Genomic DNA, 14,448 nt, shown 5'->3' with positions numbered 1-14,448 from the left:
TAACGACTGGTTAGAACAACTGAACTGTCCAACACTGCACTCACGAATCAGTTTATTCATTTACTCAGAACGCATCTGAAATGAGAACACAAGTGTGCTTACCCAATTTAGCAAGAGTGGGTAGTAAGAATTATTTTTAATTATCAACAGTATTTCAGCTTATTTCTGTTGTGTAGTAAAATAAATAGCCTACAATCATTTAGACTGGAGTGAGGTGAAACCAGAACAAAGTTGTTATTAGCTAGCTGATAATTTTTATTAAATTGCATATGGCAGAAAATTAGGCTATTTGTTCATTTTTAATATTGATATGATTATATACCAAAACAATTATCTGTAATAGTGTAAAAAATGAGGAACAAAAGAAACAAACATCGATGTAGGAGATCATACATAATATGAGATATCAAAATAAGATGATCAAAATTACTAGCATTTTTTAAATGTATTGTCAGTATTGCGCTCGCAGTTCACGTGGGTTAGGGTGTGTGTCAACCACCACCGAAGACCATTTTTTACCCTGGAAAAACCCTGTTGAACCTTTTTTAGTAGTTGTGTTTGAGTCCCTCAATTGTCCTCAGTGTGAAAAGATGGATCTTAAAATCATACAGTAACTGCCGGAGAGGGTTCAAATGTGCAAAAGATGCTGGACAACTGAAGAACGTGCAGGACCTGGAGGATTTTTCTGAAGAACATTGGTCAGTTTAACTGCTCAGGACAAACAAGAGACTCAAGAACAACCATCACAAAACACACACACAGCCGTGGATCATCCAGAGAACGACACACAGCACAGAATCAATGGTTAATAAACTTTTTATCAGTGTTATTTTAATAAATTCAGCAATTTTTTTTGTCTTGTGGACTATATGTAAAAAAAAATTATGTCAAATATCTTACTCAGGACAGTACTAAATAAAAAATAACATGCATTTTGTATGATCCCTCTTATTCAGTTAAAATTATTCCCATTTTCACAGATTCAGCAAGCGGTTCACATACTTTTTCATGCCACTGTATATAAAACTGACATTTAATTATTTGACTCAACAGTGACAAAATGTTTTCTGCACACATAGGCATACTGAGTGTCAGGATCCCAAAATGTACCCATTCTTCCTGCTGATGCTTCACGTCTTATTGCTTGTATCCACTTTTGTCTCCTTAAACGCTTCGACAGCTTATAAAAACTTATTTCTGTGTTTTGTTTAGCTTGTTTGCTGTTCACCCTGTCACATTGCAGCTTTCAGACATTGCTCTGTTTTTTGTTATAAGTCAGAAATGACAAGGAGGCCGCTTCACTCAATACAGAGTCAATGTAGAGCGATGGATTGTGGCCTAAATGTGCTCTTTCTCCAATTCATAGTATTATGAGTGCACCGTCTTTCTATATCTAAAGCCTCATATTCATAAACAGAGAGACGCTTGAATACAGAGACCAACACATCTGAACTATTCACCACGAATGTTTTAATTACAGTAGCTTCCTATAATCACAATGATTTCATCTTTGACACAAACACAATACATCTTACAACGGTTATACTGTTAATTTTACCTAATGAGAAAATGCGTACAAAAACAAGAAAAAGTACAGATTATTTCCTGTATCAGAAGGCGCACAGCACTCTCTTTACAGTAAAACATGAACAATGCTCTCAGGGTTTATCAAATGACAAGAACTTCATGTTTTCGGTCTTTTTATCCCACAGATTTCACAGTTGTTTTGTGCAGTTTTATACGGACTACGCCACAAACGTAAATGCAGTAAACACAGATGAAGAATTGGAAAGTACACAAATGTAGTGTAGCGATCTAGGTCTTGGTGAATTATAATTTTGCCGTATTTTGGAGAATAAGCAGTATGGACTATGAAAGTTTAGAGATACATTGTAAGGTTGAGATGATTTATGCGGCTACATGTTCACATTGCATAGCAGAGCAAGTGCAAAAGCACTTCCTACCACAGTGATGTCAGAATATTTGCATACAGTGTGGCTGATATGCTTCAAAGAAATGAATATGGCTGCTACTTAAAGTATGAATCCATTTGATGATAACAAAGCTCATAAAAAGTGAAATTCAAATATATTTATATCCTGTAATTCATACAGGAAATAACCAAGAAATGACGAATTAACATTAGTCCTGAAAAATGTATTTCTCTCTCAATTTCATTATTGTAAAAATGTTCTGCTTGGAGGAATCAATGGCTTCATTCGGACTGATTTTGATATTTAAATCATTCGCTTGGTTCTCATAACCACTGACATCAAGCATCGACTCTTTATTCAAGCAAATTAGCCTGAAGATGAACAGTCATTTCATGTTTGCAAATATAATCCTAAAAATACCACAGTAAACCACACGATTAATACACTGAGACCAAAAAAAGAGGTCAAATTATGACATTTTTTTGAATAATGAAAGAAAAGAAAAAAAGATGACTTTAGTGGCATGTATAATTAAATCACATTATCTTTCATAAACCATCATTGAAATGTTTAGGGAACCCACACTGAAAAACCACATGTAAAGCTTAAATAAAAATGGAAAAAGAATAAAATCAAAGCAATAGCTTACTGGAAAAATGCAGCCCTCCGTTCTGACTGACACCAGCGATCAGAGGGAAGAAGGCAGCAGAGGTTCAGTCACATAGCAGTTCAGTGCACCTGCGTGCTTTAAAACCCAGTGGAGTGGACGCTCGGGACGGGGTAGAACTTTGAGATTCGGCTCTGGGTGGAGGGGTTAAGGCATGCAGACTCCCCGGTCATTTTGAAGAACACTTCCTGCTCCTGTAGCTTACGGGCGAACTCTTCCTCAAGGGCCTGTACAGAGGGATTTCATGTTCTTAGTAAACGCACTCATCAAACGTGATGAAGTGTTCAATCTTAAAGGTGCATTCAGTAATGTTTTGCTGGACTTATACTGACACCTAGTGGTGTGGATGAAGCATCATCACAAAAGCTTTTCATAGCCATGATTAATTAGCCTGACGTCGTCCTACTCAGATTCTAGTCAGAATATGAGTCTGATGCTGCTCCATTGGGCTGTGGTTATGAGGCGTGTTTCAACCGAACCAGGAAAGAAAATGCATCTGCACTCAATTGGATAGACCTACAACCAATCAGAGCAATGGAGCGACGCATAGTTGTCAACAGAACTCAACTGCACGCACGCTGGAAGAAGTAGAAGAAGAAGAAGAGTGTAATTTTACAATTACGATTACACAGAGTACTTACCAACACGATCATCATTTTTGAGAGAAATAGAAAAGGTGAAGTGATGATTAGGTTACTGTTGATCATCAGTCCATCATCGTATAAACCCGCCCTGACAATTTGATTGCTCCCGAACAGCTCTGGTTTGAGCATAGTTGCTCCACAACGGATCAAGTCCAGAACGAATTTCCTGACCTCAAATGTTCTGGCTAAGTTCGGCTGGCATCTAGGTTAATGATCAATTAATTCTGTGTGAGAAAGTCCTGTAATATGGGGTTTGCCCAAGCGGCAACCACCCCCAGTTTCTCTTGAAGTCAATACGGAAGTGACTTAAACTGCAATTCATCGACTGGCCACTAGAGACAGGCTCCAGAAGGGAGCAGAGCTCGATGTTAAAATGCCCAACTTTACAGCAGAAAAAAAACATGTTTACAGTCTGGTACAAATTGTGGTTTTGGTCTATACGGCTAATTTTGCCCTTCATAACAACTGTGAGGGGGGGTGATTTTTTTTATAACTCATTCATTTACATTATATAATGACTGAAAGTTCTGCATAATCTAGGGCGTGGCCACTTTGAGTGACAGGTGGATTGTCGTTTGTCTGCTGTCTGTTAGTCATCGCATCACCTCAGCTCCGCCCACGTCCCGCCTCTTTGTCCATTTTCTGTTATCTGGGAGTGACGCGCTGACAAGATGGCAACGCCCGACCTTGAGGCTTCAAAACTGCTCTTCAGAACCCTATGGGTGACGTCACGGACACTACGTCCATTTTTTTTTTACAGTCCATGGGTTTGCCAGTGTAAATTTGCCTGGTTATGTGATCTCAACAAAGCATCTTTAATAAGGGAAAAAATAATGAGTGCAGCTTTGTTTAGTGTGATGTTTTCGATGTGATTGCGCAAATCACTGGCGAGCCGCAGAGCACCGCAAGAGCAATTTAGGTTAAAAAGTGTATTCATTTCTCTGAAGCCCTTCGAAAGGCATTCATTTGGACCTTCAACATTTTGGTTGTCATGGAAGTCTATGACGGGGAGAACAATCCTGGAATGTTTTCCTCAAAAAAACGTATATTCTTTTCGACTGAAGAAAGAAAGACATGAACGTGAACGGGAGTGTGTAAAATATCAAGAAATGTTCATTTTGAAGTGAACGAATCCTTTAAGTAAGGTAACAAAGTATTTGTACTTCATTACTCGACACCTCTGTGTGCATGTGATTGGGTCCTTTAGAACTATGGTTCAGTGTCGTACCTTCTTGCGGGGTCTGAGTTTCTCTCTCCAGTCCTTGAGCTCTGCGCTGTGCTCCTCATCCAGCTCCTTCAGCTTCTGAGTCTCATGCTCGATCAACAGATGGCACTTCTCATTCTACAATACACACAAGGCACGTTAACACTTTGTTTCTATGACTCAGTTACCTTTTCATAGAAAAATAAAACACATGCTGTATTGTTCCTGTGGTACTGAATGCTTCAGTGTACCTGCAGCTGCTGGAGTTCTCTGGCGTTGGCATCGCACTGCGTCTGCAGGTCTCTCATCTGATTCTCATGTTTCTGGAGTTGATGGAGACGCTCGTTCTTTTGTCTCTTCTCCTCCTGTGCTGCAAACTGTGCATCGGCCACACAAATATACAAGAATTACTACACAAACACTTAACTACAAGAAGCAAATTTTCTGTGCAATAAGTTTAAATATTTAGGGATGCAGAATATATCTGTACCGTATTGGTTTTCAGCTAATATTGAGAGATTTTAATCAGTATCTGGCGGTATCGGATATACACTCACCTAAAGGATTATTAGGAACACCATACTAATACTGTGTTTGACCCCCTTTCGCCTTCAGAACTGCCTTAATTCTACGTGGCATTGATTCAACAAGGTGCTGAAAGCATTCTTTAGAAATGTTGGCCCATATTGATAGGATAGCATCTTGCAGTTGATGGAGATTTGTGGGATGCACATCCAGGGAACGAAGCTCCAGTTCCACCACATCCCAAAGATGCTCTATTGGGTTGAGATCTGGTGACTGTGGGGGCCATTTTAGTACAGTGAACTCATTGTCATGTTCAAGAAACCAATTTGAAATGATTCGAGCTTTGTGACATGGTGCATTATCCTGCTGGAAGTAGCCATCAGAGGATGGGTACATGGTGGTCATAAAGGGATAGACATGGTCAGAAACAATGCTCAGGTAGGCCGTGGCATTTAAACAATGCCCAATTGACACTAAGGGGCCTAAAGTGTGCCAAGAAAACAACCCCCACACCATTACACCACCACCACCAGCCTGCACAGTGATAACAAGGCATGATGGATCCATGTTCTCATTCTGTTTACGCCAAATTCTGACTCTACCATCAGAATATCTCAACAGAAATCGAGACTCATCAGACCAGGCAACATTTTTCCAGTCTTCAACTGTCCAATTTTGGTGAGCTCGTGCAAATTGTAGCCTCTTTTTCCTATTTGTAGTGGAGATGAGTGGTACCCGGTGGGGTCTTCTGCTGTTGTAGCCCATCCGCCTCAAGGTTGTGCGTGTTGTGGCTTCACAAATGCTTTGCTGCATACCTCGGTTGTAACGAGTGGTTATTTCAGTCAAAGTTGCTCTTCTATCAGCTTGAATCAGTCGGCCCATTCTCCTCTGACCTCTAGCATCAACAAGGCATTTTCGCCCACAGGACTGCCGCATACTGGATGATTTTCCCTTTTCACACCATTCTTAGTAAACCCTAGAAATGGTTGTGCATGAAAATCCCAGTAACTGAGCAGATTGTGAAATACTCAGACTGGCACGTCTGGCACCAACAACCATGCCACACTCAAAATTGCTTAAATCACCTTTCTTTCCCATTCTGACATTCAGTTTGGAGTTCAGGAGATTGTCTTGACCAGGACCACACCCCTAAATGCATTGAAGCAACTGCCATGTGATTGGTTGATAAGATAATTGCATTAATGAGAAATTGAACAGGTGTTCCTAATAATCCTTTAGGTGAGTGTATAGATCTTTCAATGTTGGCTTATATGCGTCTAATACAGATACCAATTAATTAAAATATCTAATATCAGTCAATAACCAATATGACATGGATAAAGTGCATGTATGAGATTTTCATTCATTGGTATCCATCGATATTAGATATGATATTTGGGTTTTTAATTGAGTATGTTAATTTCCCCTATTTTTTATATAGATTATATAGAATTTAATAACACTGAGATTTGCTAAAATAATAATTTAACAATTTAAATATATCATTATACATAAACTATATTGCCAAAAGTTTTGGGACACCTGCCTTTACACAGACATGAACTTTAAATGACATCCCATTCTTAATCCGTAGGGTTTAATATGGGGTTGGCCCACCCTTTGCAGCTATAACAGCTTCAACTCTTCTGCGAAGGCTTTCCACAAGGTTTAGGAGTGTGTTTATGGGAATTTCTGACCATTCTTCTAGAAGCGCATTTGTGAGGTCAGGCACTAATGTTGGACGAGAAGGGCTGGCTCACAGTCTCCGCTCTAATTCATCTCAAAGGTGTTCTATCGGGTTGAGGTCAGGATTCTGTGCAGGCCAGCCAAGTTCCTCCACACCAAACTTGCTCATCCATGTCTTTATAGACCTTGCACTGGTCATCCCCGAACTGTTCCCACAAAGTTGGGACCATGAAATTGTCCAAAATGTCTTGGTATGCTGAAGCATTTAGAGTTCCTTTCACTGGAACTAAGGGGCCAAGACCTACCCCTGAAAAACAACCCCCACACCATAATCCCCCCCTCCACCAAACTTTACACTTGACACAATGCAGTCAGGCAAGAACCGTTGTCCAGGCAACCGCCAAACCCAGACTCGTCCATCAGATTGCCAGACAGAAAAGTGTGATTGGTCACTCCAGAGAACACGTCTCCACTGCTCTAGAGTCCAGTGGCGCCGTGCTTTACACTTTGCATTGCACTTGGTGATGTTAGGCTTTGATGAGCTGCTGGGCCACGGAAACCCATTCCATGAAGCTCTACACACTGTTCTTGAGCTAATCTGAAGGCCAAACAAAGTTTGGAGTCTGTAGTTATTGACTCTGTTTGTGACTTCTGCACACTGTGATCTTCAGCATGCGCTGACCCCGCTCTGAGATTTTATGTGGCCTACCACTTCATGGCTGAGTTGCTGTTGTTCCCAATTGCTTCCATTTTGTTATAATACCACTAACAGTTGAGCGTGGAATATTTAGTAGTGAGGAAAATTCACGAATGGACTTATTGCACAGATGGCAACCTATCAGGGCACCACGCTTGAGTTCGCTGAGCTCCTCAGAGCGACCCATTCTTTCACTAATGTTTGTAGAAGCGTCTGCATGCCCAGTGCTTGATTTTATACACCTGTGGCCATAGAAGTGATTGGAAAACTGAATTCAATGATGATGTGTGTCCCGATACTTTTGGCAATATAGTGTATATTCACACACACATAAACATATACACACAGACGCACATTATATAATAAATAAATATACATCATATAATAAATATAAAATAAATCAGTTCAGTTTTTTAAAAGTGTTTTAGACAAAATATTGTAGTTTTAAGTTTGCCAAAACATGGAAGTAATTAGAGGCAAGAAATGTAACATTGCTGCATAATTCTGCAGAAACAGTTAACTAACTTTGTAAATTCATGTAGACTAGAACAAATTATTTAATTAAAGGTGCAGTAAGGGATTTCTGAGAAACATTGTTGATATTTGAAATCAAGCCTTAATTTCTCCCCCCTGAAATGCACGAACACACAATGCAAGAGTGGATGTCTCTTTATCATAGTAGAAGCAAAGCAAAATAATGCTTCCAATTATTGCTTGCATATGGAGCAGAAACAAAGCAACATCATGTTTTCAGGCCTTCACGCTTCGGCCTCTCCAACGCTGGAATGCTTTTCTGATATTAACAAGCGTCCTAAAGCTCTAGCCTGATCATAACGCTTCTTTTTCCTGTGATATTCCTCTAAACTTTTCTCTTGTAAAGTTCTCTCTTTCAACAGTCTTTCTTCAAATCTCACCGGACATGCTCCCTACAACTATGCTGTGGTGCTCGGTCCAATCCACTTTCAACAACCTTAATCAGAAATCGTTTACTGCACCTTTAAGCCTGAACCTGATATGACCTCTGACCTGTTTGATCCTCTCACGTTCCAGTTCCGGCGTGACCCCTGTGGTTGTGATGCGCAGACTCTTTTTGAACATGGCCATGCGGGTCTTAGCATCACTGCGCTGGATCTTAGGCAGTCTGGTTCTCTCTTGCGTCTGTTTGCTCTTCATCTCCTCCATCAGACGCTGGTTATACCTGTGCATCTGCTCCATTTCCTGTAGAAAAACACACTCCGAGTTAAAAATCCCAAAAACAGCAAGCAGAAGAGCACATATTAGACTGATGTGGGAACTGAAGTAACCTTCTCGTGTCTTTTGAGCAGCTGGTGCCTTTGCATGAAGTACTGATCTTTCAGCTGCTGCTTGTACAGCTGGTGTTTTTCCTGTAGGTGGCGCTCTTCCAGCTCCCACATGGCGGCTTCTCGGGCTGCGAGAATCAGGAAGAACCAAGTTAAATCAACTTTGTTTCCTAATTTCAAAGGGCACCCTGTGGGACAAAAGCTAGCACAGTACCAGAGCACATGGTAAGGTAACTATAGCTATGTTTCTATCCGAAGAAGTGGAATATCGCATAAAACATTTGCGTTCCATGTGTTCAAGAGAACAAAATAATTCCTGGGAAATTGTTGCAAAATATCTGTAATAAAAATGGAAGGGAGAAAATGTGGCTCTTTTTTGCAGATGTTATCTTGTGTTCGGATGCTGGTGTTTGGGAATGCAATCATGTGTGAGGCTTCTGGGAGGGAGGGAATTATATCGAAATCATTCTGATTGGCTCAGGCATTTAAGAATGACCTACACGACATCTAAGATGCTGTGGGATGAAATCGGTCCGCTGGTTGGTCCAATCACATCCTCTTTTAAGGAAAAGTCACGTGTTGTTGTATGTAGTTTATGCTTGTCTTCTTATCAAATAAAAATATATATCTCCCTCAACTGGATGGAAATATACATCTCCTACAATAAGTGGATGGAAATGTAGCTTTTGCCAAGTTGGCATGTGTCAATATTAAAACTATTTTCAACGAGAACTGCAAGCAGTTGTACGGGGCCAAGCCCCAGAAGGGGCTGTAGCGCAATGCAGAGCCAATTTTATAAAGTTGTCCCCCACTTGACTCGAACCCCCTGTCTCTGGTTCAGGTGCCGGTCTCTCATCTTGTTGCGCCACTGGGCACGCATGTGTTCGAACGTCTGCCGAAATTCCATAGTTCTAGAGAGAATCGACTCAAAATGAAGATTTTTTTTAAATGAATGCACAGCATTTAATATTCAAAAAGTTCAGTTTATATCAATCTCAGAATGACTCAATATCTGAAACAGAAGCACATTTTGCAATCAACCAATTGGCATGCTAAGCTTACTAGCATAAAGACACAAACACAGGCAAGGTCAACTTCAGAGACACATTTCTCAGGAACGGTAGCGGATATCACAAATCCGTTCAGTCATTTCTGTGTGGCTCAGTCCAAAGATCATCTGAGCCAATTTTGGACAAAATTGGACAATATTTTAATTTTATTTTTATTTTTATTTTAATTGTGTAATGTTGCTGTTAGGGCATATATAATACCTGTAAAATTATAAAGCTCAAAGTTCAATGCCAAGCGAGATATTTTATTTAACAGAAGTTCCCTTTCAAATCCTACAGCGAACGGCCGGTTGGGACTACATCCTGGTATTTCCTGCTTTAATGACGTCAGTAGAACAGTTTGTCGACTAACCTCCGCCCACAAGAATACGCGAAAAAGGGGGCGTGGTCTTATTGCTCCCGCGTGGATAAGAGGAAGTGTTGCGTTCGGTTGCGTTTGTATAGTTTGTTTGTCGCCATTTCGTCGAGACGCTGTTATTTTCATCCCGGAGTCAAATCACCTTTGTTTGGCTTTCCCAGGGACGCTGTACTTAGAGATCATTGAGCGCATGCATCCCCGTTATGGTGAGAGGCGTGACCTTTCCGGTAACGTGCGCTCTGCGTGCGCTAAGCTGCTGTCGAATCACAACACGGGAACCGCTGGCACAATCAGAACTCGTTACGTGTTTCTGAAGGAGGGACTTTATAGAACGAGGAAATCTTTCAAGCCGTTTTGAGGACAGTGAAAACAGCAGTATACAGATAAGTAAATTGTGTGAAAAATACTGTGTTTTTTTACACGCGAAACATGAACACAAGTTATATTGCACACTGTAAACACAATCAAAGCTTCAAAAAAACACGAAAAACAGGACCTTTAAGGAAGAGTAGCAAAAAAACAATGTTTCACTTGTTTCAATATGGCGGACAGTCACATGTTTGGAAAATGACAAATGAGATATCATCGGAATCGGCATAAGCCAGGGAACAAAATGACACAACATTTGGACAATGTTTTCAAAAGTTATAAACGTTTTGGCCAAAAAAACGATATCTCTAGAAAACTAGCTGGCGCTGTTTTGAAACTTCTCAGGTACGTTCAGGCGATGCTGTCAATCATGCATACCAAATTATGTGCAGATGTGTCAAATATTTTAAAAAATATAGCAATTTATGACAAAATTCAAAATGGTGGTTTGTCCGATTCTGGCGAAATTGATAAATATTACATTTAAAAGTGTTATTAAATAAACTTTAATATTAACATGAAGTGATATGATGGCAAAAGTTAAAAAACATGGGAATGCACCATTAAATATGCCCAATATCAGATGATATCTATAAATTACAAGAGAAATCTCTAATACTGTCTGATAACCAATATTGAGACATTCACTAAAAGTTTGGGGTTGGTGAGATATTTTAATGTTTTTGAAAGAAGTCTCTTTTGCTCTCTTTGTTAGCGTCATTATTTCAGTCTTCAGTGTCACATGATCCTTCAGAAATCTTTCTAATATGATGATTTGCTGCTCAACAAACATTTATGATTATTATCAATGTTGAAAACACTTGTGCTGCTTAACATTCTTGTTGAAACCGTAATAAAAAAATTTTCTCTGAATATGTCTATGAATAGAAAGTTCAAAAGAACGGCATTTACTAGAAAAAGAAATCTTTTGTAACATCATAAATGTCTTTACTGTCGCTTTTGATCAATTTAATTCCTTGCTGAATAAAAGTGTTCATTTCTTTCTAAATGAATTAAAAAGAAAACTCTGACCCCAAACTTTTAAACAGTAGTGTGCAGTGTATTATGTCTCTAATAATGTGGGATGTTGCTGCTGACCACACAAACAGCTGACTAGAGCCCGTCTGAACTGCTAACACAGCAAAAGCTGTGAACGCTCCATTGGGGAGGATGAGAATGACACTTCTAAAGCTAATATTGAGCGGGAATGTCAGTCTGACCTCTCAGGAGCTGCTGCTTGCTGTTGAGACAGTCTCTCTCGATCGTGGCCAGCTCATGCTTGTGCTGCTGAATGATCTTCTTCAGAGCGCTGTCCAGATCCTGCTGCTGCTTCTGAAGAAACTCCTGCTCCTTTAAACACACACAAACACAGCATTAACAACTATCATTGAAACAGTATACATTCATTTTCACTTTCGACAGTGTGTCCCAAACAGAAAAACTCAAGGCTCAAGTTCATTTGGATGAATGAAAGACTCCTGACCTCAACTGTTAATCACTAATCATTCCTCTAAATGGGCCTATATTTAAAGTCAACGTGAATAGAGCTCAGTCGGTCATTACATCAATTCATAGACCATCCCTGAGGGCTAATTCTGCATAGGAATTTGTAATGGGTTTTTAGAATAGCATTTTATTATTATTTATTAGGGGGAAAACGTGTGGTAAACGCTACATTAATCACATTCATTAAAAATCACCATGGAATCTAAATAAATTGATCTTTCTTATTTTTTATGGAATATTGCAGTATTTATTATACATGAATTATCCCTGCACAATTTTTTTTTAAATTCATGTGCCCTCATAATCTTTAATCAAAACAATTGCCCTCCCTTTTGCAGCTCATCTCTTCTCTGATGATGTGTTTACTGGCGTGAGGGCGGAGCAACCTGTCACTCACATGAGATCCACCAATAGCAAACCACAACCATCCAATCAAATCCCCATGGACAAAATCAAGTCCCGCCCTACATTTCTTCTTGTTCGAGAAGCCGTTTCACTTTGATGAACGTCAAAATAGGACTGAAAAGACTATCGTAACTTCCATTCCATGTTGACATTACTGAAATGACAGTTCTGTTGAAAAGAACTGCTTGAACCATGCGTATGGTTTAATACTGGCCAAACTCCTGCAGTTGAGACTAGGGATGTCACAAGTACCGGTACTTTGGTACCAAGTCGGTACTGAAATTATAAAAATGTGACGATACCAGCATTTCTGTAGCACCGGTAGTACCGACTCCCGAGTATATTCGGTACCCACAGCTGCATTCAGGCGCTTTTGTGTTGCGCAGGGCTCCAGACTGTGAATATTAAACTGCAAAATACTATTTAAATATTACTCCTGCATGTTCTGCGTCTCTGTACACGGGCGGGCGCGCTGTAGTCTCTGCCGTGTGTCGCTTTATGAGGACACGAACGCATGAACCGTCACTTTATGAGAATTTACTGTTTCATTTGAGAAAACTGTCATATGTAGAACACAGACACTCAAAGGTCTTCACGGCAACCCGTCAAAATAAAAGTTCTGTTTGTATGTTCAAATGTAATTGACAGAATATATTAGGCTACTGTTGTACAGTAGGTTTAGCTAAGTCTCTATGTAATAATAATATGTCTCTACTAATAATAATAATTATGCCTAGATGGTTGATTATTTTTCACGTGATCTTTTACTTTTAAACAGCATAGAGCCTGTAAATGTTTATGTATTATTTACTTATAATGATTATCATCATAAATAATAAACTTAATACATTTAATACATTTTTTAAAAATAGTTAAATAAATAAAAAAATTATAACAAACATTCAGTGTTGGACCCAAAATTGGTACAGAGTACAGTAAAATTTGTATGGTATCGGTACCGACTACTATAATTTTGGTACCTTGACATCCCTAGTTGAGACCAAACACTGGCAGTAAAAAGGAAAGAAAGTAAAGGAAAGCAGATTTCATGTTTCACAGCACACAGTCAACAGACATGCCGCTTACGTCCTGCAGGGCGGCGCTGGTGAGACTGTCATCACATGAGCAACATCCTGTAACAGTCAGTTAGATCACAAAACCCAGATGGCCAAAATCTCCAGAAATCAAATCACGTTATTTTTCCCAGATATTGATATACATGTATATACACACACACACTGCCCAACCCAAAAAAGTCGCTGTTTGGATTTAAATTCCAAAGTCTATGATTGGATCATTATTGCAGTGATTATTATGTACCCAAAAATGATGCACCTATTGATGGAAATAAATATTGTGATGTTATTTCCATCAAGAGGTGCATCAGTTTTTGGTCAAGATCTTGTATTGCAAGAGTCCAGCTCTCTGTAAAGTCTCCTCCAGCACATCCCAAAGACTTTCAATGAATTTAAGGTCTGGACAGGAGCCAGTTCATGTGTGAAGATGATCCTTCATGCTCCCTCCCAACCATTCTTTCACACTTTGAGCTGATGAATCTTGACATTGTCATCCTGGAATATGGCCATGATGTGTCTTCCATGGATGTTTAAGTAATTAAAAGCTACACACTCCATCAAATAGGGTTAGAAGAACTGATGCCAAACATGTAACATACTAGAAACATAATAATCACTGCAATAATGATCCAATCATAGACTCTTAAGCATTTGCTTATTTAAATTCAAACCTTTTTTTGGCATCATATTCTCGTCCATACCTCTTTCTTGCGGTTCTTGAGCATGTTCTGAAACTTGGAGAGCTCTTTGTCCTGCTCAGCTTTAATGCGTTTGGCTTCGTCTCGGAGACGATCGGTGTGTTCCTGCTCCAGACGCTCGATGGTCTGTTTCTGCTGCCGTTCCATATTCTCCACCTCCGTATCATAATGACGCTTCTTACTCTAGTGAGACAAGAAAACACGGAAATTATAAAGCAGATCTACAAGAATCGCCATTAAAAACACTGAATATATAGAAATAGACATGCAAAACAAATATATATTACTCCAAAATGTTGCATTAGAAA

General features: G+C 39.5%; 1 protein-coding gene across 2 annotated transcripts in view; it reads right to left on the bottom strand.

Annotated features, from left to right (window-relative positions):
* Positions 1-1,453: 1,453 nt before the first annotated feature.
* The window catches only part of slkb (STE20-like kinase b), a 38,857-nt gene continuing 25,862 nt past the window's right edge, over positions 1,454-14,448 (bottom strand). For both annotated transcript variants that reach the window (XM_079812432.1, XM_079812433.1), the window contains 7 exons: positions 14,144-14,323; positions 11,676-11,805; positions 8,662-8,786; positions 8,384-8,575; positions 4,701-4,826; positions 4,474-4,587; positions 1,454-2,828 (listed from right to left, as the gene is read on the bottom strand). In XM_079812432.1, coding sequence (XP_079668558.1) covers positions 2,682-2,828; positions 4,474-4,587; positions 4,701-4,826; positions 8,384-8,575; positions 8,662-8,786; positions 11,676-11,805; positions 14,144-14,323 — 1,014 coding nt within the window. In that variant the 3' untranslated portion in view covers positions 1,454-2,681. The remainder of the gene's footprint in view (positions 2,829-4,473; positions 4,588-4,700; positions 4,827-8,383; positions 8,576-8,661; positions 8,787-11,675; positions 11,806-14,143; positions 14,324-14,448) is intronic.

The sequence above is a fragment of the Gobio gobio genome (genome assembly GCF_949357685.1).
Source record: "Gobio gobio genome assembly, chromosome: 3".
Taxonomy (NCBI): Eukaryota; Metazoa; Chordata; class Actinopteri; order Cypriniformes; family Gobionidae; genus Gobio; species Gobio gobio.
This window is presented reverse-complemented; position numbering and strand designations above follow the sequence as displayed.